Genomic DNA, 27,760 nt, shown 5'->3' on the forward strand with positions numbered 1-27,760 from the left:
CCATTTATTCACATGAAAAAGACAGTGGCCCATGCTTTTGGATGACAATAGAAACATATATATATATATTTTATATATAGCGAACGTACATTTACCATCTCTTAAATAAACCGCATTCACTTAAAGGGAGGAAAGTGTTACCCTAGCTCAAAAGCAACAACAGAGCCCCCCCGAACTCAATGAATTGTAAGCAAAAACTACCAGACACACTGCAGGTCCATTGCTGGTACTGTGGGAGAGGAAAAAAAGCACCTTTGGTGAGAAACACTTGAGAGTGGACAGTTGGATTTACCCTAGTTTCCCCTTATCAGGAATCTGCTCCGCCAAGCCCCGAAATCTCCAGTGGCCATTCAGTGTGTGGAGTTGCACATGAAAATGAAACTTTGAGTTCCGCAGGGTGGATGTGTCATGTAAACCAATTTACTTTTGCATTCAGATGGCAGGTCAGAGAGACCGAGATATTTGTTTTTCTTCTTTCTTCCTTTTCTCTGGCTCGCTCTCTCTTTTTTTAAATTTTTTTTCCTTTCTTTTCTTTCCTTTTTTTTTTTTTTTCAAAACAAGGGATTCCCAGTGAAATATTGGAGTCGATCTCTGTTCAGTTTCTTTTCTTTCATCCTTCGATTCTGGAACCAGATTTTAACTTGCCGGTCAGTGAGGTTGAGCATTCTGGACAACTGCAGTCTTTTCTCTTTGTTTATGTACACGTTGAAGAAAAACTCCCGTTCCAGTTCTCTTATCTGGTATTTGGTATAGGGACACCTCTTTTTCCTTGATCGCTGGGGAATTGCTGAAATTCAAGAGAGAAGAAACTGATTTATGCTGCTGCTACGAACATGCTCAGCCAGGACGAGATCAGAGACTTTGACAATATCCCATCGCCTGGAAAGCAGCCCTCTAGCAGTTCAAAAAAATATTCCCGGGGCTTTTACTCTCCGGGTGACTTAGCAAAAAAGCGAATATTTCCCAACTTCTCCTTAAAAGAGAGCACTTCGAGCAACACAGAGAGATATTTAAATGGGCTGGAAAAATTCCAAGTTTCTCCAACTCCTCTCACCCACCCACCACCACCCCCCCCCCCGCCCCAAACAAACGAAGATCTTAAGCTCTAAACCGAAGGTAGCTCTGAGCACTACCTGTGAAATCTCCCCGTTTCCCCCCTGCCAAATCAACAATTTAATAACAATTAATATCCTCTTCCAAGAATACCTTAAGCCCACCTAAATTGGTTTCCTATCGTAAACACGCTTTACAACGGTAAAGGAAATCTTATAGGATATATAAAATCCTTTGGATGCTTATAAAATTGCACATAAAATGCGGCTTGACAAAGTGTTGGCCTTGTACTCTTGCCCCCAATTTACTACTGATACCTACCTGAACTGTTGCTCTTCTCTGCAACAGCCTCACCAGAAGGGGAATCGGCGCTGTTTGCTGGTGTCACTTTCTTCTCTTGGCTGGAAGGTGTTTTACTGCAAGTGCTGCTCGGGGCTTTCAAGTCGCCCTTGTCCGCATCCCCCTCGCCCTCGGAGTGCTGCTGGTACGGGGGTCCGGGGGCTGTCTCGTAAAACTGGTCGAAGCCTTGCGGCAGGATGCCGTTCCTCCCCACCGAGCTGTAGAAGTTGGAGGCGGCGGGAGACGGTCCGTGGTGGCCGCAGACAGGGTCCGTTTTGAATAACATTTCCGTCCTCCTGTTCGCAGGCTGCAGAAAGTCTCTGTGCATCACCTCTTCAGCTGAGTAATAAGGAGCATAACTGCCCCTATACTGCCATTTGCTGCGCTCTAATCCGTATTCCCTGAATGCTACTTCGCGCACAGGTTGGACGTGAGGTAAATTAGAAGAATAAGGAAAAGTCATTTGACAGGACGAAGATTGCGACAAAAAAGAGGGTTTCGTCGAGAAATCTGAGGGTGAGACGTAATAAGCGCACCCTGGCAGATACATATTGGATGTGCCGTGACTGCAATCGTCAAACTCAGTCATGTCTTCCTTTTTGCGATTGCAAGCAACCAGGAGGCTTCAATGCATTGAACAAGATCCATCTATTGCACAAGAGGGTTTGGACAGGATCAACTAAGAAAAAATCCCCACCGTGTGCTGACGTGCAATTCATCTTGATTGATTCTAGTGGTAATTATGTCACGTGACGCGATGTAGAAATGTCCTTATATCTATATCAGCCCCTCGGAAAGGCTCCTAAGATCTCTCCAAAGAGCCCTCCCAGCACGGAGAGACGAGCGCAGCGTTTGTACAAATATAGCCGGTTTTTCCCCTCATCCTTTCACCAGCCGATCACATACACGTAGGTGGTGCGGCAAATCACCTGGGGCCGCGCCGCCCGGGCGGGCGGGCGCCTGCCCACCGCCGGAGCCCGGCGCGGAGCCCCGCGGAGCGCAGCCCCCCGCCCGCATCGCCGCCCAGCCCGCCCGGCCTCCGCGGGCAATGGGGAGGGGGGAGGCGGGGGGGGCGGGGAGGGATGGAGCCGCCGTCGGGGGAAGGTAGCCCTGGGAGCGCGGGGTGCGGGCTCCCGGCCGGGCACCCTCGGCTCGGAAACGTGATCGCTCCTCCTTGGAGGGAGCGATGCTCGCTGGCCGCCGCTCAGGCGGATGATGAGCGGGTGACGGTTCGCTCGGGAAAGCCAAGTCCCATTCACACGCTCGAGCGCACGAGTGGATCTGCCCGCCCGGCTTCAGCCATCCACAGTTGGCATCGAAACCGGTCACGAAATGCAAAGCCCGAGTCCCGATCACCTCATTTTCCCTCGCCTACGAGCCCAAACACTGCGCGCTTGTGTCAGGGCGCCAGAGACAAACTGAAATGAGAAACACGCAAACAGAACATCTCTCAGGAGCCGGTTTTATGAAAGGGAGACACTTTCGGGCTCTTCTGGAAAGCGAAGGGCTAGGGCAGGAAGACAAGTCCACCAAGCACGGTTTCCTTGGGAAGCAGAGCAGCACACAAAGTGACCTCTGTTCCCGTGCCTCCGACTCCCACCAAAATGTTCATTTTCATTGGAAGGGAAAAGCAGGGTTGGGAGCGGGCGACGCGCACAACACCCGCCAGCCCCGCGGCCACCCTGCCCTCGAGGGCGCATTTTTGCCAATTTTCTCTTTCTCCTTGAAATATGATTTTACACAGAAGAGCACAAACCGGGGCACAGAGGCTGAAAAGAGAAGAGAATAAATAATATGCGCCAGCAATAGCCCTATGCTCGAGCAATTCCTCATTCCAGAAACGTTTGCCAGCTCTCTATGGGAATGCCTTTTTCCGCCACTGTACAACATAGCCAGAGTAGCCCAGCCACATGCCGCTCTCCAAATAAACCCGAAACCTGGGTGAGTTCTTCACGCCGAGCAGGGTCGCCCCCTCCTGCCACCCGGGCAATCCCCGGGCGCTCCGGCCAGGCGGCAGGCCCCGGATCACCTCCAAAAAGACAGCCTCCGAGTCCCACAGCAAGCAGAGAGCCCCGGCAGGTAGGGAACCGGCCCCAAAGCGCTGCCGGCAAGTGGGGGCAAGGCCCGGGCTCCCCCCTCCCCGGCTCTGCGAGGCGGCGGTGCCCGCGGAGGGCTCGGCCAGGCGCAGGCTGCGCGCCCCGCGGCCCCGCCGCCACAGGCGCCTCCTGCGCGCCCCCGGCTCCGCGCTGCTGCGGAGAGGCTCCGGGGCGGGAGCCCCGCAGCCCGGGCTGCGCCCCGCACCCTGCCCCCCGCCCCGCCGCCGCCGCCGCCGCCACCGGCACGGCCCCTCCTGCCTCCGCCGGCCCCCCAGAGCAGGCGAGGGCTGCCCGAGGGGCTTCCACACCGCAGCCCAGCTTGCCCTTTCTGAAAAGCAAAAGACCAAAGCCGGGCAGATAAGATGAAACTCATTCCTTTTTTTCCCTCCCCTTTCTTTCCTTTTTTTCTTTTCTTTGTACAGTATGGTATTTTTTGCCTTGGTGCCTCTCTCGCAAACCACCTCAAACGCCACACGCTGCTCCCAGCAGATCGACTCTCTCAAGGTATCACTAGAAATCAAGGCACAAAACCACCGTTCCCTCCCTTTACCGCCAACTTTCGAGCCCTCTCCATTCTGCTGCAACACATGAACAACCTCCTAAATATGATGCCTGCGCAGTTAAAATGGCTACTGTGTCACTTACCACCCTGAGCTTGCAGCAGAGCAGGGCAGGGATCCGTTTGGATTGTGCCCCCAGGTTTCCCATCGCCTATCTCATCGGGAGAGATGGCTCTGGGAACCTACGGAGCTTCATTTTCTTTACCGTTCAAACAACTAATTAAGCCTTAGCCAGACTCCTTCACCTTCCTTTCGATGCAGCAAGCCTAGCATCAATTAAATTTTGGCGCAGGAGCCAACCGGTTTCAACTAATTCAAGTTCAAAGACATGGCGACGATTTGTTAATACGAAAACAGCCCTTTCAGGAAACAGTCCCTTAAAAAGCGATCTAATTTGGGGAACGTGAGACCAATATCGCAGCAGAGACCCCGCTGGAATAAGGCAGAGCTGGGGGTCCTCTCCTGCCAGAGCATTTTCACCCTGGGGTCGGTTCCCAGCCCAGCTCTCAGCATTACATATCCAACACATCCCCCCCCCATTTTTTTTTTTTTTTATGCCTTACGCAGATTAAATAGCATCGAAACATACATGCACATCATGTAGACAGTCAGGCGAATACTTTACCGTCAGGCGTCTTGAAACCTCTGCAACCGTTGCCTGGAATTACCAAGTATTCAGGTCCAAGTGCCATTTCCAAAAGCCCTCCGCGGAAATTAAGGCGACCGGCGCAACATTCGCGTTTAAAACCGCACCCGGTCCGGCTGGAGAAGATGCGGTATTTTTGTGCCACCCAAGATAAGACACTAACTTGACCTTAACTTTGTTATGGCGCCCCTAGTATCTGGAGAACGTGAACAGACACTGTCTGGCAGCTCTCGTAAAAACCGACTGGAGAAGAGATTCTGAGTCATTTCATTTATTGCCACTACAGTTCTGCAAGAAAGCTTTTCCTCCCTGCCAAACTTTAATTATTTATGCTCTTTTAGGAAGCACAAAGGCATCCAGAGCCATTCCCGACAAGCCGAGTTGCGTTTGCAGCCTTATCAAACGAGGAGGAATGGAGAGCCCCCCTCGAAAGGGCTTTATCACGTTTAGGCTGCGGTCGGAATGCAAAGATGTTTATGTTGGAGTAAATAAAGGGATGGACGGTCGCCTGCGTGCCGCGGGGGGACGCGGGCGTGGGCGCAGCAAGCGGGTGCCCGCTGCTCCCCCCCCCGCCCCGCATGCACCCACAAAGCCGGGGCGGGGGGACTGGAAACACACAGCTGGAAGGACACCCGAAATGATCCAGCCGGGGGGGGCGTGGGGCACATCCACCTCACGCGGGCGCATCTCCTGCACGCCCACCCGGCGCGCCGCACACGCGTGTGCACACATGTGCCCACGGGGCGGCTGGGGCGGGTGTGCGCAGTCAGGCAGAGCCGCACGGGCAGGGCGCGCCCCGTGTCCGCAGTTCTGCCACATGCGCGTGTACCTCCCCACGCTCCCGGAACGGCTGTCCTCGCCCGCTGCTTCAGGGGAACGGCTGAAACCCGGGAGTATGGGCACGCGTGAAATCGCGCACCATTTTCTACCGCCTGTGTGCCTATGCACGGTGTGAGCCCGCAAATACGTACGTCCGTGTGGGCGCACACACGGTTACGCACAACGGGCGCTGCTGAAATCGGTCCATCTACATATATCTGCGTATGTATGTATGCAGGCACATACAGAGATACAAATACACGTTACTTTCGCATCTCACAGCGCGATTTAAGTCCTACCTCCTCTGTTTTTTCTCCTTCTGTGGGCGATTTAGACTAGAGGCTTTACAACGAGCCGTCGTCGTGGATCAGATACGTTTAATAAATAATACATTGCCTTTCACATCCTTTCACCCGAGGTTCCTCTTCGGATTTCACATCACCCGTGTAATAAAGGGACTGGTTGTACTGGGGCGGGTTAGGACGGGAAGGACGGCATGAAGGGTCCATTTCTCATGGACTGTAGCCGGCTGAATAGTATTCCAGGAGAGAATAAGAAAAGAGGCTTTATCTGGTTTTTGCTTTTCTCCTGGCTTGCATCATTGGGGTTGCTTCTAGTTTTTTTAATTAGGGAAATGCTACTGAATGAAGAGACTTTTATTGTCCGCAGTGCGCCAGCTCCCAGCACAGGGGCTGAATGCCTCGAAGGTTTGGAGGGACGCAGGGCTGGTACCTCTGGCTGTAGGTGGCTAGGTGTGCAGCCCCCTCCCTCGGGGAGCTCTCCCCCGGCGCTGTCTCGCCCCCGCTTCTCCCCTGGCAGTCACCCCGCCATCACCGAGGTGGGTTTTTGTCTGCATTGGGCAATGCGGTAAGGGTGGCCATTCTGGACGGCGAGAAATGCGCCTCCAACTTGGGCTGGTTTTCCTTCTCCCTCCCGAAACACCACCCGAGCGTTACCTTTGGGGCTCTCTGGAAAGCTTTCGGGAAGATGGCTGCACTTCTGCCCGCCTAGAAATCCGGCATGTACCTCCCAAATCATCTGGACCACTGTGCCCTTGAGAGCAGTACTCGCAAGCAAATGAGCGGGTAGGAGCAAAGTTCAAATATGCCTCTTTATGAAATAATGAGTTTATTGCCTTCAGGAAGGCAACAGCCCCGTGTAAATAGGTAGCTGCTTTGTGCCGTTCCTTGCGGTTGTTTAGCCTTGTTGCATACGCCCCGAACAACCATATCTGAGCCTACTTTATATACCAGAAAATAACGCGGGCTCTGCCAGCGTAATTATTATTACTGTTGGGAGAGGCAACCCAAGGTTTCGCGTGTGGAAACGCCTCTTCATTAGAAACAGATTTAGGTGGAAATTGCAGCCAAAAGGCGTTTTAATCCGGACCTACAATTCCGTGAGGTTTCTTTTTTTATTATTATTTTTGGGGTTGGTTTTTTTTTTTTCATTTATTTTCTGAAGTATCGGACCAAGGCAATATCTAGCATTTCCCCTGGCTCTGCAGCTCTGGCCAGCCCGAGTGCTCCGGTGCTGCAGAGGCTGGAGGCTCCCGGCAGAGACAGCCTGTCAGCAAGATGCGGGGAAAATCGATTTCGTTCTCGTCCTAAAACAATAATCAAACGGCTTGGGCAATGCTCCCAGCCATTCTGGTTGGGTTATCCTCTGAGGTTTGTATCTGGGCAAAAACCCGAAAGCGTTCCCCCCTTTCCCTCATAAAAACCTCTGCGGAAACGGCCATGGGGACGGTCTCACAAAATAAGCAAACCCGCCAAAAGCTCGGGGCTCTCCTCTCTCCTGCGCCTGGAGCACCTCGGGGTGAGAGGGGGGGCCCCGGCTCCCCCCTGCCCCTGCCCCGGCCCCTGCCCCGGCCCCGGCCCCAGCCCGCCGCGGCCTCGGCTCCTCCCGCTCTCCTCCGCCCGTTTGTTTGGGGCAGCGCTTGGACAAGGCCAAAGTCAGCGGCGGCGCTGGAAGGGCAGGGCCCTGCCCGGCCACCTGGGGCGGCACCGGCGGCGGCGGCGCCGCCGGGACCACCCGCGCCTGGCTCGGCGGCCCCCGCTGCCGCCGCGGGACCCCGCGCTCCCCCGGGGCCCGGCCGGCGGGGGAAGCGGGCGGAGGGCCGCTCCTTCCCGAGAGGGCAACCCCTCCTCTGTGCCCGGCGAGGAGCCCAGTCCGCGCCCCGGGGGCGGCGGCACCCCCCCCCACCCCGCCCGCCCCCGGAGGGCACGCGGGGCTCCCCTCCGCCCGTGTCCCCCCGCCGTCGGGGCGGGCAGCCGCAAGCGGAGCGGCGGGAGCGGCCGCCGCCGCGGAACCGGCGCGCAGGTTACGCGCGGGCCTCGCGCGGGTGTCACGTGCCCTCTCCGCCGGGCTGCGGCCGGATCTGCGGCTCCGAGCGGGGGGGGTGGGGGAAAAAAAAAAAAAAAAGAAGAAGAAGAAAGAAAAAGGTTTATTTGTTAACCACTTTCCCCCATGGCTGCTCGAGCAGGTTACTCCAAACCGCAAAACAAGCCGGCGCCGCAGGCTCGCCCCGGCGTGCAGGGCAGCAGATGAAGGGAGCAGCCGGGACTCACAGAGCCGACGTCTTTACTAGGCGTTATTCCTTTATTTTGCTGCAAAATGGTGTTTACATACAGATAAAAGAAATCGATTTTAGTTTAGCACCGCTCGTTCTCCGGGGAAAGAGAGGGTAAGAAGCAGGAGAAAATCTATATAAATGGAGAAAGAAAGGTAAAAAGCTGATAATACAGGTTTCTGTGCCGGTCCGGCTTGTCCTCTTCATTTTGGCTAAGGACTCAGGGTTTGCCAATTTACGCAGGGATCCTACGCGTTTCGAGAACTTCGTCTAAACGGTAAAAACTCACACTCCCCGCGTTGCACTCGCGAATACGCTCTACTCTAGGGGTGAACACTCCGGGCACGAGTTCATGCAGGAACGGGCGGACTCTGTTCTAGTACATGGAAAGCGCCTGCTCTCGCATTACTACTCTTTTCTTTTTCATCCGCCGGTTCTGAAACCAAATTTTAACTTGCTGATCGCTTAAATTCAGTCTGTTTGATAGTTCTTTCCTCTTCTGTCGGTTAATAAACTCATTGAGGAGAAACTCGTTTTCCAATTCAGCAATTTGTTGTTTTGTGTAAGGTTTCCGTTTCTTTCTTGATCTCCCCTGGGTGGGGCACCAAGGCAAACCTACAACAAACACGTCGATAATTTAGTGGATCAGGTCTGGGCATTAAAGAGAATATGCAAAAAACCCGCAAGATAACAAGGCTAAACTAGGTCGGCAAATCGGGCAAAGCACAGCTTGACAGCGCAATTTCTATCTACCTCCGAGTCGGATTAAGCGATTATAGCTCCGAGTGGGTTACAGGGGGGTTACAAAGCAATTACAGGCATCTCTTAGAAAGCAAGTATCACTAGGTCGCCTCTAACTAAAGCGAGATATTTAAGGCATACCATCCTGCACTGAAGGTCTGAGGCATGACTGGACTGCTGCTGGCTGAACTGTCAGGTTCAAGTTGACGGAATTCTTGATGTCCTCCTTTAAGCTGGAAGTGCAGGAATTCACTTCAAAAAGAGCAGCCGAGCCATGCAAACTTCTCTGTAGGCTCGAGTGGTCATACTTTACGGGCTTTAAGTTGGCTGCGTGAGTAACAGTTGGGTCATTTGCAAAAGATTGCCTCTGCCTGCATCTCTCCTCTTGTTTGGAGCTCGCATCGTGGGCGTAATATTTATTGTTGTCTTCCAGGCACTCTTTGTTGCCGTTGGAGCTGATGTTGATTGGAACGGAGCCGGGGAGGTAAGGCTGAGCCGCGCCGCTGAACGCGTGGCTCTGCGGCTGGGCTGCGCACGAACTTGAGCAAGTCCACGGGATCGAGCTCCGGGGGTAGGAAATGGTGGGCAGAGCCGCCAATTGACTGCCATTAGCCCGCAAATTAGGAAAATAAAAGGAATCTGGAGATTGCAAATTCAAGAGAGAACCAACGTAGCCAGATCTGTAGAGACTGCGATCACACATTTCCAACAAAGGACTTCAGCTGTTCTTACAGCAGTATTTAGTTACAACAGGGAATAAGCGGAAAGCCTGAAACGATTGGACGAAACTTTGCAGACAGGTTCTTCAAAGCCGGTAATTTCAGCACCGCCTCCAGCCACCGAGCCACCGAGTCCCCCCTTTTTTTTCCCCTTCTCCTTTTTTCCCCCCTTTTAAAAAGTCTTATGATAACACTTGAAATATGAAAATACCGAGCTCGCAAGGGGGAGGGGAAAACATGGTCTCCGCTTCTATAAAAGTGGCCGGGGCTGGCTGGCAAAGCTGCGGCGCCAGCGGAAAGATGAGGGGAAGCCAAACATTGGCAGAGATGCCGAGGGGACAGGGCAGCCCCCGGCCCGGCCGTGCCCCCCCCCCCCGCCCCCGGTCGGCAGCACCCCCCCCGGGCCAGCCGCCCCGCGCCCGGCAGCTGCCGGGGCCAAAACTACACCCGCGATAAGAGCGTGCACCGCGGGCTGAGAATAACCTACGCTGGCTTCTTCCCACTAAAGGGAAGGAGATGTGACCGCTCAGGGCACACGTCCCTACTTCTGCCCCTGTACAGACGAATACACCTTGTGCGTGCGTGTGCGCAGAACACGTATGTTGTCCGTTTTATATACGCGTTTGTTGTAATTGCGAGAAACATGATATGCATCTGCATATGCTTGCAATTAAAATCTTAATTGATCGGATATCACCAGGATCGTCGTTCTCATACGCTAATGACTAGTGTCCTCTTAGGTCCGCACGTCTGCCCTTTTTAACCCTTTTACCTTCCATCTTCACTCCGAAGCGAAGACGAGTTTTTAAACAACGCTTCTAAAACTCCGGGTTTATTTTATCTTTAGAATACAATCAAACAAACATCAACAATAACAACAACGGGAATAACAACAGCAACAACACGGAATTACTTGAGCAACCCGCCGAGATAAATAAATAAATAACTAGAATCGAAAGACTGCAAGAAAGAAAATGCCCGGGTCTGCTCTGCAGCAGAGAGGATGGGAGTGCAGCGGTGGGCAGAGGAGAGTCAGCCTCAGCTGGGTACCCCGCTGCTGTCTCCCAAGCTGCATATGAGGAATTTTTCTGCCCTGACAAGAAAATTATCCCTTACAGTGTTATTTGGGGGGGTTATACATATTTTTACATTTTTGGGGAGATCAAACAGGAGCCCAGTTCTTCCGTTCTCTCTCCCGTTTTCCCGGTAGCACCGGAGTAAGTACGAACAAAATCCTGCCCGAGAGCATCCTCACAGGAGGTTACTCGTGTCCCGTCCCAAATCGTGCTGGTCGGGAGACACTGTACTTTCCCCGGCGGCAAGCCGAGGCCCGCCCGCCTGCTGCACCCAAAGACACCCGCAATGGGCCCGGCGGCCGGGGGTCTCGGCGAAGGAGCCCCCCGCCAAAGCCCAGCCGAGTTCGGCGGCGGCCGCGGGCACCGCGCTCCCGCAGCGCTGCCGGGACCGCCGCCCCACAGCCCCGCCGGAGACTTTGGAGGCCCGTCCGTCAGCCGGACCGGGCGTTTCTGTCCTCGGCCTCTTTTTCGAGAGGATCTGCCGTGGTCTGAGCGAGCCCGGCTTCAAGCAGAGCCTCAATGCCCGGCCTTCGCCACTTTCATTACCTCGGTTAAAAACTTGAACCTAGTTAACAGGTAGGGTTAATTTTTCCGTGTTATTGTCCTGTTGATCATAGTTTTAATCTTGGTTTTATTTCTACGCCGAGATCAGAGACACTGGCCCTCTTGACATTCTCCTAATCAAATTCATCTTTCTGTTTAATGGGAAATCGGGGTAAATTCTGCAGTAATTTCATTGCCCTGGAAGAAATCTTTAAATGATTGCTCTCTCCTAGACCACACAGGACCACACAAGCACCGCTGGAGGATATTACTGACCACTGCCTTTAATTTTTACTGTTTGAGTTATGTCTACCAATTGAATCTCCCTCTTATTAGCTTGCTCGCTTTCTGCTTTTTTTCTCCCCAAGAGGATGGGTAATAGTTTATTTTCATAACGGCCTTTTGCGAAAAAGCTGACCGTGATTTTTGGTTCTCGGAAGACAGAAGGAACGTTTTGTGTTCAAAGACTGTATTTTCGCCCGCAATAAACACAAGGAATGGATGTGAGTTCCCAGTTACCGGAAAGAGAGGTGACACTTCAAACTAACTTTTATGAGGTTAGAGAAAACAGAGCTTTCAATTAATGCTCAACTCTTCCGTAATTGCTAATTAATACCGCGAAAAAATATGAAAAGCCAAATCTGGAATAGCTGGAGACACTCACAGCTGCGGAAAGCGGTGTTTATGTTTAAATCTGTAGGGAAAAGCACTGACAGAAACATCTTGTTCCAGGGGCGGCTGGCCGCTGCCGCGGTGCGGAGAGCCTCGGACGGACTTGTGCTGGTTTTTCCAGCCACAGCCGGCTTCTGGTTTGGGGGGCGGCGGGCGGCGTTTTAATGCCGCGGGTGTCCCCCTGCCTCTGTCTGTACAGGAAATATCACCGCTGAGGAACAGAGCGACCCGGAGGGCTGCTTTCACACGCTCCTTTCCGCTCTTTTTTTTTTTTTGCTTTTAAATAGGCAACCGGATCGGCCTGAACATCAGAGCTGACCACACGCTATAATTTCACTGGCATATTCTTCCAGTTTACAGCTGAAGGTTGCTCTGCGTGTGACCGAGTATTCTCCCTCGCCCATTTATCACTCGGAAACGCGGCTCCTGAAGCGAGCTGAAGGCTTCCCCTGCCTATGCCGGGGGTTGTCCAGGAGATGGCAGGATTGCCTCAGACATGGCTGGAAATCGCGCTGCCTGACAGGAGCCAAGCTCCATGGTAGCTGCAGGGCAGGCGGGCCGGCCGGCCTGCAATGCATCATTGTGCCACTGCGCATTTGCAACTCACTTTGTCGAGGTACATATTAATTATCGGTAATAATGCGCGCTACATTTCAGGCGAATCATTGTGCCCTTCTCTCTAAGCACGGCCGGCCGTGTCCGGCTGCAGCTGGGGCTGCGCGGCGGCGGCCCGGCTCCGCGCCCGGGGGCGGGGAGCGCGGAGGAGCGCCGGGGCCGCGTGCGTCCCGGGGAGAGCCCGGGCCCCGGGCACGGGGATTTTAATAGCGCTCGTCAATGCTCCAGCTCCGGGCGTAGAAAACTTAAAATCGGCACCGCTGGGTGGACAGGCTGACGCGCCCCGGGCTCGCCTTCCTCCTGCCTGTAGCTGCCGCTTTCTTACTGCTTGTGCACGTTGTTACTCCGAGATTAAAAGGCGACTCCATCTGGTACCGATTTGCCAGCCAGTTCGGGTTTCCTCCTGCCCCGGGAAGGGAGCTTTGGCCGTGGCAAAGCTGCGTCTTCTGAGAGCCCGGAGACCGGCAAAGCCAAAGGTTAAGCCTGGAAGGAGGAAGGGAACAGCCCGCGACGGCTCCGCGGCCGGGAAACACAACGGCTCTGGCAGTGCCCGGCCTTCCGTCTGCGGGGAGGCTCGTTGGGAGGAAAAACTTCTCCAGAATTAGGAGGAGCGGAGTATGTGTGTGGTTGGGGGGCGGGAGGGGAGAGGCAAGGGTGGGGAAAGAAGAATTTAAAACATTCAGAGAAAACAAGGCTGCGTCGGCAGAGAGGGCTCTTCCAGGTACTTAAATGATGTGCCCCACAAGTCTCCAGAATCAAACAGAAATGCGCTTCGCCATAAAACCTGAAACGCTCCGAAACGCACCTTTTTTCATCCGTTCGGGGAAAATAAACGCCTCAAAAGCCCTGAACGTGCAAGCGGAAGAGAAAGGGGAAGGAAGAAGGCGGAGGAGGCGGAAGATAACCCCCCGCTGGAGCCAGCCGGTTGCGGAGCGAACGGAGGCCGGGCCGGCCGCCCCCGCCGCCGCGGAGCCCCGCCGGGGCACCGGCAAGTGCCGGGTCGGCCTGGGAGGGGAAAACAAAGGGGCGCTGGGCCGCCCTCGGCCGCCGGGCACCGGGCAGGCGGAGCCGGGCTCGGGGGGAGAGGGGAGAGACGGACTCTCCCCTGCCTCCCACCCCCGGTGTTTCAAGCCGGCAGCATTTCATTCTCCCAAAAACCCCTTCCCCAGCGGCGAGGCGCTCTCGGATACGCCTCTGCCTCCTTTAACGCTTCTCGCCTCGTATCTACCTCTCTTTTCCCAAGAACGGCGTCCCAAAAGTGGCCCCGGGAAGATCCCAGGCAAGCTTGGAGCCCGCGAAACGCCCTGCTGCAAAAAGAAGGCGAATTTCTTCCTCTCTTTTTATATATATCGAAAAGAAATCGTTTTATTAAAGACGCTTCAGGAACAGTTTGGCAACATCGTTAACAGCTAGGAAGTTCAGCCCATATTTCCAACACAAAGTAAAAGCAGGCTTTAAGATAAGAAAAGAAAAAGATATGGTTTATGGAGAAATAGTCTTACCGTATGTCTTACCCACATACACTGGTAATCAAAGTGTTTAGAGCAATAGTACATTATAATAAATAATACTAGTTCGGAACACACACATTTTAATAATTAGACGAGGCACATTAATAGAGAGGATATCGCTTCTCTCTCCTAGTAGTTGACTAGCGTGTCTGATCACCCTGTGTATATCGTAACATGCACACTAGGTTTAAAATAATAAAAAAATCGACAAAATCCTAGCCTTTCGGCCTATATAAATTATGGCATCTTTTGAAATTCCTTATTTATTGCTTCTGTCATTAACACCCGTTTATTTTTGTAAATTAAAAGTTAGCGGTGAACTTCACTTCTCCGACCAGGAGTTTGGGGTTTTTTTTTGTTTGGTGGTTTTTTTTTTTTTTAAGCGCCGTAGCGGGAGGAAGGAGAAGAGTCTTGTGCTTGTCCGGACAAACAGGCTAGAGCGGGCATTTTACACAAGGTCTGCGCAGGTTTATACACACCTCTGTAGCGGCAGGCTCTCCCCTGGCTCCAGGACGAGCCGACACATCAGTCCCGCCGAAAGCGCTTCCCCGAGGTGCCCCGACCTGCGCCTCCGCGGAGCGCCCAGACGCGCAGCCCCCGCGGCCGGCAGCGCCCGCCCGGGCCCGAAGCGCCCCTTCCCGGGAACAGGCGGCTCCTTTTTCAACCGGGGAATATGAAATCCTTTCACTGAAAACGAAATCGCGGAAAAAAAACCCGCAAAACAAAACAAAAAAACAACCAACCAAAAAAAAAAACCCCAAACCCAAAACTGCCGAAGCGGGGAGCGCGGTGGGAGATGCCCGGGACTGTGCTTTGCGCCCCGCAACAGCTCGGAGAGATTCTCCCTCCCTCGAAAAAGCAATTAAAAATCCGGCTGCAGACGTTACCCCTCCACGCAATTCGTAATTCTCTCCGGGTCCCGGTGGGCTCGGCGGGTTTTGGCAGCAGCCGGGTGCTGCCACGGCTCCGGACTCCGGCTTTCTTGCATTTTCCAGTTGTTTTTTTTTTTTTTTTTTTCACTCGGCGTGTTTTGAAGTTTATGATACCAAATCAAAACTGACACTTTTTGGCACTGGCTGTTGTTCAGAGAAAAAAAAAAAAAACTACAGAAAACCCCCCAAAGAGTTAAGCATTTAAGAAAGTTATAACTGTAACCGTTCAACATATTTAAATTCGTTTATACTGGCCTAGAGGGAAGAACAGAAAATATAATTAATATTAATATTATTATTATTTTAAAAAGGAAGAAACAGAACTATAATTCAAGATTTGTCAGCACTCCCTTCCACTGAGAGAAAAACGCTGACTTTCATGGAAAACAATTCCCGAAATTTCGCCGCCGCTGGAAGGAGAAAAAAAAAATTAAATATATTTTCAATGAAGTCTTTCCAAAAGTCTTTAGCTGGTCGTAAATTGAGTTTATATATCCATCACTGTCCGCAACTACTAGATCAAGATACATTGTCTTTCAGTTTGGAGACTATTTTCTTATCCTTCACCCTCCTGTTCTGAAACCAAATGGTAACTTGTCTCTCAGACAGGTTTGTGGCTGCGGATATCCTTCGCCTCTTGTCCTTGTTAATGAACTTGTTAATGGCATATTCATTCTCGAGTTCTTTAAGCTGCAGTTTTGTGTACGGCACTCGCTTCTTTCTCCCACGCCGGTAGACACACATATCGGGCTGGTTTAGTGCAACGTCCCCTATTGTAAAAGACATTATGTGAAAAATTAGAATTTTATTACAGGCGTTTAAAGCTTAACCGATACTTGTTGGGCACTGGTTTTCACGGGCAAATAAATAATGCCGGGTTGTTTACAGTTTATTATTATTTACACCGCCACATTATTTGCACGTTAGTAAAGCACCAAAACCTTGATGGACTGTCATCACTTTTCAGGCATGCATCGCTAGCGAGCACGCAGGACGGCGGGGGCATTGGCTGGGGTGCCGAGAGCAGGTCGGTTCTGGCAGCGCACACACAGAAATCGCTTTGGTGTGTGTTTCCCCGGGTTTGTTTGCATGTGGTTTGTGCCTCTGTGCCCTCGCTACTCCCAGCCTCTTAAGTGCTCTGGGGCCGGGTCATTCGCCGGCCGGAGAGGCAGACGAGCACAAGCCTTCGAGCCGTCCTCCTGCAAACTGCGAACGCGAATACAAACCCGGCCGCCGAGGGAAGCAGCAGGAGAAGGAGCCCGCGGCCGCCCCGGCGCCCGCGGGACGGGGGGTCCGTGGCCCTGGCGCTGGGTGGCGGGGGGGGCCCTGGGGTCTGTCCCGCCGGGTGGAAAGCAGAGGGTGAGGTTTCCTCGGGGGTAGGTGCGGGGGGGGGGAAGGAAAAAGGAAAATCCACCGCCCCCCCCTCTCTCTCCGCTCTGTGCGTGTCTGTGCAGCGTGTCCACCTCGGCAGGCCGCCCCTGCAGCCCGGGGGGCGGGGGAGGGGACGGGCAGGCGGAGGAGGCGCGGGGGGGGTTCAGCTCAGACCATTTCTCTCCCTCTCGTACCTGGAAAGGACGATTTCCAAAAGTGTGAGCTCTGTGTCTGATCTTTGGCACAGTAAACCTGACTATTCCAGCCATTAGCCAGAGTCCAAGACTGATAGCCCTCCATTGATATGTATGTTTCGTGTCTCGGTTCCCCAGAGCCAAACGTTGAGACCATGTCTATGTACCCAGGAACGTGCTGGTAGGGGGTTGTATAGCCCTGGTAGAAGGACACTTCCTTCGCCCTGGAGGAGACTTCATTGGCGGGGACACTCGTGCTGGTCAGACTGGAGACGTCCATGTACTTTTCCACGGGAAAGCCGCCAATGGAGGCATGGGGGGGAGACTTCAGGGCGTTTTGCTGGATCCCAACCCCGTGGGACATCCTGCAGCTATAGTATCCATTGCCAAAGTGATACCCATAGCCGAGCGCGGGGGCGGTGGCCGGCGCGGCGGAGCCCGGGCAGTCCTTGGCCGGGGGGTCGGGCCTCGCCGCCGCCCCCGAGCGCTCCCCTCCGCCGGCGTAGGCGAACCCCGAGGCGGCGGCGGCGGCAGCGGCGGCGGCGGCCGCTCGGCCCGTGTGCGCCGCCCCGAAAACGGGCGAGGAGAGAAAATTACGGCACTGCCCGGGGGCTCCGCCGCCGCCGCCGCCGCCGCCGCCGCCGCCGCTGCTGTCGCCGCGCAGTCCGTCCATCTCCCAGCTCGCTGCTTTGCTCATGGCCTTGCACATCGCGGGCGGCGGCGGCGGCGGCTCGGTCCCCGGCCGGGCATGATGCAAATGGTTATTTGCCTCCAACAGGTTGGATCCTGGCGGTACGTTTATAAAAACGAAGTCCAGGTTGGGAGGGGGGACGGGGGTGGGGGCGGCCGGCTCCAGATTAGTTTGCCGCAGGCCGGGGGGCTGCTCATAGGCTGCCGTCGAAACATGTGACCCTCCCGCTGCCCGCACTGCCCCTTTCGCCTCGCAGCCCCCCCGGTCCGCACCGACGGCGCGCCCCCCCCCTCCCTCCCTTCCCACCCCCGCCCTGCCGCCGCTCTCCCGCCCCGCCGCGGCCCCGGCGCTGGGGAGGGGTTGGGCGGGGGGGGGAGGGGAGGGGGGGGGCGACGGTGATGCCCCTCCGGGCCAGCCTCGCCCCCGTCGCTTTCATCCCCCCCCTCCCCTCCTGCTCGCGGCTTCAAAAGGGCCAGCGGAGGACCCTTGGTCCGCTGGCCCTTTTGAAGCCGCGGGCAGAGGCTCTTTTTTTGAAGCCGCGGGCAGGGGTCTGACCGGATCCCCGGCGAGACCTTCCCCAGCTCATTGTTGCGCCTGCGGCAGGGAGAAAAACCCGACACGGTCTTTGTGTGCCATCCTCCCCACCTCCCTCCTTCCCGGCGATGTATGGAGTGGAAGGGCTTTGTTATAGGGGAGAAGGGGTCCCCTGGCTCCACGGAGCTCTCGGCCCGTGGGAGACCCCCCCTTCAGCCCCCAGATATTGCTACCAGCCAGGAAATGGCACCGGGTCTGTACGCAGCGCAAGATGCTAAACCTGGCACTCATTAGACGTGGTTTTTTTCCCCTTGCAGTGTCAGTTCGTGTCGTGGTAAGGCAGCCTAGTTAGAACGCGGCGTTTGCTTATGCTGACGGCTGTTCTGGGGGTGACTTCCCAAAACTATGGCAAATCCTTCTGTCGTCTCTCCCGCTGAGCCGGGATGGAAATCGCAGGAGCGCGAAGAGCTGGAAATGGAGAAAGCTCCGAAGACGTGTCCCAGCCCCAACCCCAGCCCCTCTGGGCCGGCTCCTGGCGCTCCACGGTTGTGTATTGCAGACACTTAACCCTCTCTCGGGCGCGGAGGGCAACAAGTTGCGGCATCTCCGCGGGGAAGGGCAGGGCATCTCCGCGCCCGCTGAAAAGCACATAGCTGGGGCCGTGTTTACTGTCCCAGCGGAGGCTCAGGCGCAGGAGAGAAGAGAGGCCGCCGTGGAGGTGAAACTCAGTGCCGGAGGGGCTGGAGGTGGTCTTGCTGAGCAGCCCGGGCAGGCGGTGGCGGCCCTCCCCCCGGGCTGCTGGGCTACCGCGGGCGCGGAGGGGCCGAGCGGGAGCGCGGCAGGTCGCGCAGCAGCCGCCCCTGCGCAGCCCTGCTTCGTAGCCGGTCTAATAGTCGTCGGCAGTTTCTGGAAGCGGGGTGAGAAATGACAAACGGGTGCCAGCAATCACAGCAACAACCGGATGGCAAGCACGAGTTCACGTTCATTAGTTCTAACCACTTAATTGCTATTAATCTTTCATAATCAGCTAAGAAGTGAGCCGGACGTGATTACGTGTTTCACCAGGTTGTAAGTCGAATCAGTATTTACTCTCAGGACATGAAACCCTACATAATTAGCAGAAAGCTTTGTCGAGGCACGAATTTCTCATCCTTTTATGTTCCTGCCCGCAGCTTTCTAGTGACAACATTGCTAACACACCGAAGTCCCGAGAAACGAGAGACTTTATTTCTCCGGACAGCTTTCCATTTGTATTCCCATCTCCCGTTGTGTTTCCTCTCGCAAGAAATGCGGTGAAATTTTCTCTCTCGCCACGACGTTTTAAATAAGGCTGCCGAAAGAAAGGAGCACCTAAAGCACAGGGTTTCGGAGCTTTTTGAGCTGCGTTACATCAAAGCAAACCACGGTGCAGCCGCAGAGACGCCCGCAGAGGACCTCAGCCCTGCCGAGACCTCTGCGCCAGCGAGAGCCCCTCGATGTCCCAGAAAACTGTGTCTTTGGGCGGGTTTATGGCCAACAACTTCCATCCTATAATGAGCCGTTTTGTGGAGGGTGTAGAAAACAGCACTGCCTTGCACGGCAGGATATTATGCACACGAATAATAAAAAAAAAAATGAGCTCATGAGCCAAGGTCGGATCTCTGAGATCATCCACCCAGTTTACAAGTGGCAGGACGCGTCCCGCACTCCGGCCCCGGCCCCGGCCCGCAGCAGCCCGCCGCCTCCCCTGCCCGGGAAGGACAGTCCCCATCGAGACTTCGGTCCGAGGCAGGCAGGGCGACGTGCCGCGCTTGCCGGGCCTCTGCCTGCGGGACAGTCCTTGTCTTCCCCCGGCAGCGGCTCCGTGAGTGCCCAGCGCCCCGCGGAGCCGCATTGCATTTTCCATTGACACATTGCACGGGAATCTGCACACGAGCTAGATAGCATTGCTGCAGAAAGTGGCTGTGTTCTCCCCCGAAAAAAAAAAGTCTTTTTTTTCCCCCCTAAAATTATCTCATTTCCTCAAATACATTTGCCATGATTTAACACAGTTAGGACTCCACTCAAGCTTTTAGCACAGGCTTTTAGTATTTGCTGTCTATCCTCCGCCTGGTGTCTCCCAGGAAAAAAACTCAGGTTTTTCATCACCTCCCTCGCCAGAATTTGCCGATGGTAACTGTGTCTTTGGGAAGTTGCTTCTCTTGTAGTGTTTGCTGTAAAAAAAAAAAAAAAAAAAAAGTCCGCCAGGACAAAGGGAGAACGCAAAGGAAGAGAAAAACAATCGATTTATACTTCCCTCAAAACTTCCCCCATGCCCACTGCCTTCCGTTGTTACCTTTTAACTTGCGTGGACTTTTAATAGCTAAACAGAACAGAAGAGCATTCATTTCCCCCTACCTCTTTAAAAAAAAAAAAAAAGCCAGTTACGAAAATGAAAATATTTAACAGCAACGCGGGAAAAATTGTTAAACTATTTTTTTCCTCCAGATCTGTGCCACAGCTGCTCATCTCCTTATTTACTTCAGCCTTAAAAAATCGTTTTCGAGCCGGAGAAAGTTTTCTCGGGACTCCCTGCGTGGCCTCGGTGCCGCGCTTAGGGGCGGCTGAGCACTGCGGGCATTGAACTTGAGCTCTCGGGTCACGGGCGGGTGCTGGCCGCTCCCTGACTCCCACCACCGCCGCTCTGAAGCAGCGTGGGGACCTCGGGGACCCTGACTTGGGACGAGCTCGCCGACCTGCCGCAGCTGCGACCTAAAATGAAACATCGGCCGAGTAGCTTTGCGACCGGAGTAACGCTTTATCGTTTAAGCTAAAACCCGTTTGTGTGCAAGGGTAGCCCCAGAAGACGTCACGTAATGATTAACCTCGCAAACCGAGCGCCCGCGGGATCTCAGCCTCGGTAGCGTGGGCAGGGACGGTGCTGCAGGCCCCGTGTGACTCGGGGACACGCGGGGTTCGAGTCCTTCACCGCTCTCGGGCGACGTTTCACGGAGATTCAGGACCGAACACGCTGGCAGACGCACAGAGACTAGCCCTATACTTATGTGACGGCCTGAGGCGGAGGGGAGAGTCGGGGTAGAGCGGGAGCGCGGTGCGTGCCGAGACACGCGGGGCAGCCGCTGCGCGGGCGCAGAGCCGCGCTGCCAGGCGGCCTCCGGCGGGCAGCACCGGCGGGCAGCGCCCGCGGCCCCGCCGCGCCGCGCGGCGCCGTGCCGCCGGAGCGCCGCCAGGTGGCGCCGCCGTGCCCGCCGCCGGCAATGCCGCGGGCCCTGTGCGGCCCACCCCGCCCCGCCGCGCAGGGTCCCTGGGGGCAGCCCCCGCTCCCCCGGCGCCCGCCGGGACCGACGCCCCGCGCCCCCCGGGACCAGCGCAGCGCCGCCTGCTCCCGCCCCGCATGCCGCGTCCCGGAGACCTTGCGCTGCCGCGGGCAGCCCTCCGGCGCTGCGCGCCGCCCCGGGCCCTTGTTGGCAGCCTGTCCCGGGGGGGAAGGAGGAAGCAGATATTCCTGTCGGTCTTCCCGAGAACGCTCTGAGTGGTGAAAAGCTGGCCGAGATACGAACTTCAGTTCAATTAAGTTGTGTGACCTCTTTTTCCCGGGTAAGAGTTAATAAACGAGCACTGAAATACTCTTTGATGCCTCGAGTAATAACTTTAAAGGTAAAAATGAAAAGGAGTTTGGCAATGGGCCTAAGCAGCTATCTAAACTTACAAGAACAACTGAGTAAACAGCGTCTAACAAAACCTCGCATATTTTGGCCGTCTCTGTAACTTCCTCCCCCTTTGCCCACTAATGTCACTCTAATGCCGGAGGTTCTTTAGGCTGAGCTGTTGGGTTTGAAGAACTATAAACATATGCCGAAAGATTTTTAGGCTGTGCTATTGTTTTTGAAAAAGAAAAAAGAAAGAACCCAACCCAAACCAAAAATCCCCAAACCAATGGATAAACATCAATGCAGTAAATGCATCTAGTTTGCTGGGAATATAAATATCAGATGACTAGTTTATTAGTGGCTTGACGGTTTGGGGTGAACTGATTAACTGCATGGCCGGGAACGGGTTTGTTACATCTACTTAGTAGGAGATTATTAACGTATTTTATAACACGTTATTGCCCTTGCATCTGAGTGTAGCTACATATTAAGATACGTTGTATATAACTTAAGGTATCAGTATTATTTAAAAGGTGCAAAATATAACATAACACTAATAAAGATCATTCACAGCCGCACTTGCGTGCGACCTATTTTTTTCTCACATCGGGGCTTTACATGTAGTCTCTTCCACCCGCTCCGAACAGCATAAAAAACGATCGCCCCTTTTTAGTGGTGCAGTAACATTTCTGGAGTCTCGGGTTGTGCCGGCTTTGGTTGTGTGCGCACACGAGTGCCTCGGAGATGTGGTATCTCGGCTGCGGTTTCCCAACGAGAGGGGGGGAAGATGCTCGCCCCGTTACAGCCTTTAAGAAAACAGACGAGGGCGCCAAACGACAGCAATAAACCCTGCCGCAGGCTTCCGCTCCGCCTCCCGCCCCGCCGGGCCCGGCTGCCGGGGCCGCCGGCGGCCCGGCCCGGCGGGGCGGGGGAAGCGGGGGCTCCGGCACCCCGGCAGCGGGCAGAGCCGAGCTGGGGTGTAGCAGCGGGGACACCCTCCGTCCCGCCGGGAGGGCAGCGGGGGCCCTGGGGAGGGGGGGGTGTCGTTTGCGGGCTCTACGGGCCGCCCCGCGGCTTGCGCCCCGCTCCACCTCGTCCCGCTCCGCCGCCGCGCCCGCGGGCAAGGAAAAGTTGATATTTACTTTTGTTTGGGTTTGGGGCTGTAAAACGCAGGACACCACACTGCAGTCTAAATTCACATTTCAAAGGGCTGACATAAAACGCTCATTAATGGAAGGCTGGATTTTGCAAACAACGCCTAGAATGTTTCCTAAATATTTGGTGGAATGTTTAGGGAGACTTTAACACGTTATTAAAAAAAAAATCTGTCAAGTATCCCATTTTCGAGCTATGAATCATGCGCAAGAGCACGAGAACTTAGGAGATGTGTGTGACTAACATTAGCAGGAACAGCTCTCCTCGCAAAAAAATCAAACCCGCGTTTAATCCCAGGAAACATTGGGGTGTTTCTCCGGGCGATGAAACTCAGATTCGCGGGATCTAAATGCTAGATGATGCGGGTGAAAAAAAACCACGGCGAGAATAAAGGCTGGGCAGCTCTCGAAGCGCACTCCAGAGATGCTAACGGCAAAGGATTTATCTTCGTTTAAATGGTTGCCATCAGCGTCATTATTACTAGCAAAGTTATCACTGAAGGGAGACTTTCCGACTGTCGCGTCTGCCGAGCGCGGCAGCCCCTGTCCCCTGCAGCGCGGCGAGGCTGCGCCCCGCGGCACCCGGCCAAGAGCGGAGGGATGAGCTAACTGAGCCACAGGTAACTTCGGAGAGAGGGTGCTCGAGGTGATGTCTCTGCTAGCTCGAAGCCTGTAGGCAATACCCCCCCCCACCCCCGTCACTTATTTCTATGAGTATTTTTTAATTTTTAAATGCGCAGACTTTATTGGCGGTGGGGAGGGAAGAAGCAGAGGGCTGGAGAGAAACCTGCCGGGAGGACGAAATGGCACGGCCGCGGAGTGTTTTAAATCACGAATGCGCTGAATGTCCTTCGGTTATTTCCCCCCCATCGTACCGTGCCACGGCCAGTATTGTTCCAGAGGGGAGAAAAATCGCAGGCTAGCTTCATCGATAGGCAGGATTATAGAAAGTAAAAAGGAGATCGTATTTAAGGACGCAACGAAGACAAATATGTCAGAATGCTAATATATTAGATTACAGTAAGTGTTTTAATTTCCAGGCGACTGCTGTAGGCGCACTCGAATCGGTGCGTGCCGGCAGCAGCGGTCTTATAAAGTCTGGGCATAAGGTTCGCGCGTGTGAGGGGGTGCATGGGGGTGTCAGTGTAAATTCCTAAATAAAAGTATTAATGTGGTCTGGAAATGGGAGGGAAAAGTAGAGAGATTTCAGCGGCAGGAGGTTCTCGGTCCTCTGGTCCTCTTCCAGCATTTCCTCGCCTTGCGATCTAAAATCCACCTCAGAAATAGTAATAAAGAAAAGGATTATCTAACATTTAGCGTGTAGTTCTGTCCGAGGACAAATGAGAAAGAAGCTGCATCATTAGGACCTAAAAGGCAACAAAACAAAAATCAGAGCATAATGATGCACCTAAATGAAGGGGGAAATGTTGCACAGCTCATTTTATTAATCAGACTGTCAATTCCACCCCAGAGGCCAAACCCCAGAGCAATTCAAGCAAGATCTGATCAAGCTAAGGACAAGAGCTTTACTCCTCACTTCTTGTCTTTCTTTCTTTCCACCTGGATATATTTGTCTGCTCTGAAGCCGCCTTCATTATCCACTGACAGGAGCTTGTATTTATTTGCTTATAAACCTGTTACAATAAATGATTATTCGAACAGCGTCATTCGTACCTTAATGACGAGCACCACTTTTTGATGAATGACATTTCGGGCTAGAAAGGATGTATGGGTCATTTTGACCAGTCATTCCCTCGCTTTGGCATCCCACAATTTTTACGCCTCCCTCAAAAAGAGATAATAATATTTAGAGACACTTGCCGGGCTGAATGTGAATTAGCCCCTGCTGCAGCTCATCATTAGTACGGGACCAGCCCTGCAACTTTGACATTTTTTATAAAGCTGAGATGATGGAAAGAATAAGAAAAGAGATGATCCTGATGGAGAGAGGGCTGCACAGCCCTACAGCTGGCAAAAGGCTCTCGAATTTGTCAGACTCAGCTGGAAATGCGGTGCTGGAGGCCCTTGAAAATTCTCCGCACAGTGGTCGCCTCAGCCCGAGACTGACTGCCGCCTCCCTGCACAGCGCTATAGGGGACATCTCCGCCAAAGGCAAATTTGAAATAGACACTTTATTCAATCTTCAGCATCCGAGCAGTGAAAGCACCGTCTCCTCCGAAATCCCGCCGTCGGAAAGCAGGAAGAAAATCACCCTTTATTCCGAAGTTGCTCAAGAGGCAGATATGAACAGTGATGTGGAGGTGGGCTGCTCCGCGCTCCGCTCCCCAGCCAGCCTGACTTCCTCCCAGCTGAAGGAAAACAGTAACAAAGGTAACTCTTCCTTTATCGTCTCCATCTAAGCCCCGCACTTTGCCAGCCGGCTTTAAAAACGAAAGCAAACCCACCGCCACCGCCAAAGTTGCTCGCCTCTGCACCGGCGCTCTCTCTTCTGCGAAGACAGAGCTCCAGGCTGTAAAATATTATTGCAATTACTGCACTATCCCGATAGCCGAGCCACACTGCCCGGGCAGCCCCTGTGCGGGTGCGTGCGTGTCTGTGTGCATGCCCCGATCCATTGCTATGTAGATATATATCCAGAATATATGTGGGCACAAATATCCACCCACCTATATTCAGGGAATTCTTTCTCCTTATTTTTCCTCGCGCTCTCGGAGCTCTCGGCGTCTCTCCAGCTGTATAGGTGTGGATAGACATACACAGATTAAAGCGGAGGGAGAGAGGAGCGCGAGGAAACTGTCCATAGCTGTCTGTGTGTGTCCTTCCCTGTGCACATGCAACGTGCCGTCTGTGTCCACCTCGGGGTAATTGGGCATTGTTCACTTTTCCTCTGCTTGTAACAGGGGGTTTGAAACGGCCTCGTCTCCTTCCCCGTGCTTTGCGGGGCACGGTGATGGACGGTGGTTGTTATTATTGCTGTAATTGGGGAGGGGGAGCCAGGTGAGCGATGGATTTCCTAGGGGCCACAGTGCATGCCTTTTTTGTCAAATGTGCCAGAGAAAGGAAGGGATCCTCGACGTAACGCCGGAGGAAAAAAAAAATTGGCTTTTATGGCTGCTCTTATTCCACACGTCTCAAACGAAAATGAGAACCGCAGTCGACGGGGAAAAGGCGAGCGCCGAGCCCGGGGTCCCTGCAGCCTGGCGGAGCCGCGCCGAGCCCCGGCCCACGCCCCGGCCCACTCTCCCCGGGGCTCGGCTGCCCCGCAGCCACCAAACCCGCTCCATGTGCTAAGAATAACACGGTTATGTAGTGACTCAAAAAAAAAACAAACCAAACCCCAACCCCAAACCCAACAGTATCGATTCTGTTAGCAGCAGAGATTTGTAAGGATGACAGCTGGCCTTAAGAACCGGCGCGCAGGGCCCGGCCCGGCCCGGCCGGGCGGGTTGGGGGGGGGGGGTGCTCCCCGCCGCCCGCTCTCACCGCCGTGCGCTCGCCCCGCAGGCTACGCGGAGAGCAGCCCGGCGCCCAGCACCCCCGCCGCCGCCGCCCCCGCCGCCGGCATCGGCAGCCTGCACAGCGGCGGCGCGCTGGGCGGCTCGGCGGCGGGGGCCGACCAGGTGCGCCGGTACCGCACCGCCTTCACCCGCGAGCAGATCGCCCGCCTGGAGAAGGAGTTTTACCGGGAGAACTACGTGTCGCGGCCCCGGCGCTGCGAGCTGGCCGCCGCCCTCAACCTCCCCGAGACCACCATCAAGGTACGCCGCCCCCCGCGCCCCGCCGAGCCGCCGCCGCCCCGGCGCAGCACCGCCGTGCCCGGCTCCCCCGGGCCGGCTGCCGGCTTGGCTCTTCGGTTGCAGGGCTGGCCGGGCCCTCAGCTCTCTGATCGGCCCCTGTGCCCGTTTGCTTCTCCGCACCGAAAACTTTTCATCGCCTTTTTAAAAAAACTATTGTTATTGCTATTTATTTTCCTCATCGGTTTTTATCGCGTTAGCGTGTTTCCTAAAGGGAAGAGGGGAGAGAAAATAAAGGCAGCTATGTAAAACGCGCGGGGATGAGCGCATCAATACCGTAAAGTCACAGTCCTGCCCGGGGCGGCGGAGGGTGAAGGGGGGGGGGCAGGGGACGACTCGAAGGGAGAACGTTTATTCAGATCGAAGGGGTCCCACCCGGGGCCGGGGGGGCCGGTGCCCACCGCTCCCCTCGGGCAAGGTCACAGGCGGTTGCTCCGGGCGGGAGAGGGGTCGCCTACAAGCCAGGGGCGGCCGAGGCGTAGCCGCGGGCCGCGCCGCCTTGGCGAAGGGTGTCGGTGGGTGTCCGCCGGCGCCGGCGGCGGGAGCGGGCGCGGCGGGGCGCGGAGCGGAGCTGAGGCCGCGCTGTGCTTGTCTCCCCGCGCAGGTGTGGTTCCAGAACCGGCGGATGAAGGACAAGCGGCAGCGCCTGGCCATGTCCTGGCCCCACCCGGCCGACCCCAGCTTCTACACCTACATGATGACCCACGCGGCGGCCACGGGCAGCCTGCCCTACCCCTTCCACTCCCACGTCCCGCTCCACTACTACCCGCACGTCGGGGTCACCGCCGCCGCCGCCGCCGCCGCCGCCTCGGGGGCCGCCGCCGCGCCCTTCGCCACCTCCATCCGCCCGCTGGACACCTTCCGCGCCCTCTCGCACCCCTACTCCCGCCCGGAGCTGCTCTGCAGCTTCCGACACCCCGGCCTCTACCAGGCGCCGGCCGCCGCCGCCGCCGGCCTCAACAGCAGCGCGGCCGCCTCAGCGGCGGCGGCGGCGGCTGCGGCGGCGGCGGCGGGCTCGGGGCCGCCGGGGGGCTCGGCGCCCTGCTCCTGCCTCAGCTGCCACAGCAGCCAGACGGCGGCGGCGGCGGCGGCGGCGGCGGCGGCCTCGGCGCTGGGCTCGCGGGGCACCGCCGCCGCCGCCGACTTCCCCTGCACGGCGGCGGGGCAGCGCTCCGAGAGCGGCTTCCTGCCCTACTCGGCCGCCGTGCTCAGCAAGGCCGCCGTCGCCTCGCCGGACCAGCGGGAGGAGGCGCCGCTCACCAGATAACTACCCCGGCCCGGGCCCGGGGGCGGGGGGCGTTTTGTAGGGGGGGTGGGGGTGGGGGGGGCCGGGTCGGGGGGCGCCCCCGGGCTCGGCCCAAAAGTTCCGTCTATTTTTTTATCGCTGACCGCCCCGCCGCGGAGGGGCGCGGGGCCCGGCGGGAGGGCGCTCCGCCGCTCTTGCGCCCCCGCGGAGGCGGCCCCGCCGTGCGCGCTGCCCTGCGCTGCCCTGCGCTGCCCGGCGCCGGGCTCGGCGGGGCTGCGGGCGGCCGGGCCGG

General features: G+C 55.6%; 4 protein-coding genes across 4 annotated transcripts; 1 reads left to right on the forward strand and 3 right to left on the reverse strand.

The window, feature by feature from the left end:
- Nucleotides 1–547: 547 nt before the first annotated feature.
- Nucleotides 548–1,981, reverse strand: HOXD11 (homeobox D11). Its single transcript, XM_052792822.1, has 2 exons — nucleotides 1,375–1,981; nucleotides 548–787 (listed from the first exon to the last, which is right to left on the reverse strand). Exons 1-2 carry the CDS (start codon nucleotides 1,979–1,981, stop codon nucleotides 552–554), a joined length of 843 nt encoding a protein of 280 aa, XP_052648782.1. The 3' UTR covers nucleotides 548–551.
- A 6,201-nt stretch (nucleotides 1,982–8,182) lies between these two features.
- On the reverse strand, nucleotides 8,183–9,529 carry HOXD12 (homeobox D12). Its single transcript, XM_052793418.1, has 2 exons — nucleotides 8,968–9,529; nucleotides 8,183–8,700 (listed from the first exon to the last, which is right to left on the reverse strand). Exons 1-2 carry the CDS (start codon nucleotides 9,527–9,529, stop codon nucleotides 8,462–8,464), a joined length of 801 nt encoding a protein of 266 aa, XP_052649378.1. The 3' UTR covers nucleotides 8,183–8,461.
- A 5,834-nt stretch (nucleotides 9,530–15,363) lies between these two features.
- On the reverse strand, nucleotides 15,364–17,132 carry HOXD13 (homeobox D13). Its single transcript, XM_052793233.1, has 2 exons — nucleotides 16,460–17,132; nucleotides 15,364–15,664 (listed from the first exon to the last, which is right to left on the reverse strand). The coding sequence occupies exons 1-2, from the start codon at nucleotides 17,130–17,132 to the stop codon at nucleotides 15,414–15,416; spliced, it is 924 nt and encodes a 307-aa protein (XP_052649193.1). The 3' UTR covers nucleotides 15,364–15,413.
- Nucleotides 17,133–24,374: 7,242 nt separating this feature from the next.
- Nucleotides 24,375–27,489, forward strand: EVX2 (even-skipped homeobox 2). The gene is made up of 3 exons (XM_052793571.1): nucleotides 24,375–24,798; nucleotides 25,933–26,186; nucleotides 26,827–27,489. Exons 1-3 carry the CDS (start codon nucleotides 24,375–24,377, stop codon nucleotides 27,487–27,489), a joined length of 1,341 nt encoding a protein of 446 aa, XP_052649531.1.
- The last annotated feature ends 271 nt before the right edge of the window (nucleotides 27,490–27,760 follow it).

Source organism: Harpia harpyja, chromosome 7 (assembly GCF_026419915.1).
Source record: "Harpia harpyja isolate bHarHar1 chromosome 7, bHarHar1 primary haplotype, whole genome shotgun sequence".
NCBI lineage: Eukaryota > Metazoa > Chordata > Aves > Accipitriformes > Accipitridae > Harpia > Harpia harpyja.

Excerpts from the sequence above, each read along its gene's own strand:
- HOXD13 (XM_052793233.1), bottom strand. The coding sequence starts at position 17,132 with ATGGACGGACTGCGCGGCGACAGCAGCGGCGGCGGCGGCGGCGGCGGC. Across the intron at positions 15,665-16,459 it reads TTGGAAATCGTCCTTTCCAG|GGGACGTTGCACTAAACCAG; the intron begins GTACGAGAGGGA and ends CTTTTACAATAG.
- EVX2 (XM_052793571.1), top strand. The coding sequence starts at position 24,375 with ATGATGGAAAGAATAAGAAAAGAGATGATCCTGATGGAGAGAGGGCTG. Across the intron at positions 24,799-25,932 it reads GAAGGAAAACAGTAACAAAG|GCTACGCGGAGAGCAGCCCG; the intron begins GTAACTCTTCCT and ends CTCGCCCCGCAG. Across the intron at positions 26,187-26,826 it reads TCCCCGAGACCACCATCAAG|GTGTGGTTCCAGAACCGGCG; the intron begins GTACGCCGCCCC and ends CTCCCCGCGCAG.
- HOXD11 (XM_052792822.1), bottom strand. The coding sequence starts at position 1,981 with ATGACTGAGTTTGACGATTGCAGTCACGGCACATCCAATATGTATCTG. Across the intron at positions 788-1,374 it reads AGAGAAGAGCAACAGTTCAG|CAATTCCCCAGCGATCAAGG; the intron begins GTAGGTATCAGT and ends CTTGAATTTCAG.
- HOXD12 (XM_052793418.1), bottom strand. The coding sequence starts at position 9,529 with ATGTGTGATCGCAGTCTCTACAGATCTGGCTACGTTGGTTCTCTCTTG. Across the intron at positions 8,701-8,967 it reads CAGACCTTCAGTGCAGGATG|GTTTGCCTTGGTGCCCCACC; the intron begins GTATGCCTTAAA and ends TGTTTGTTGTAG.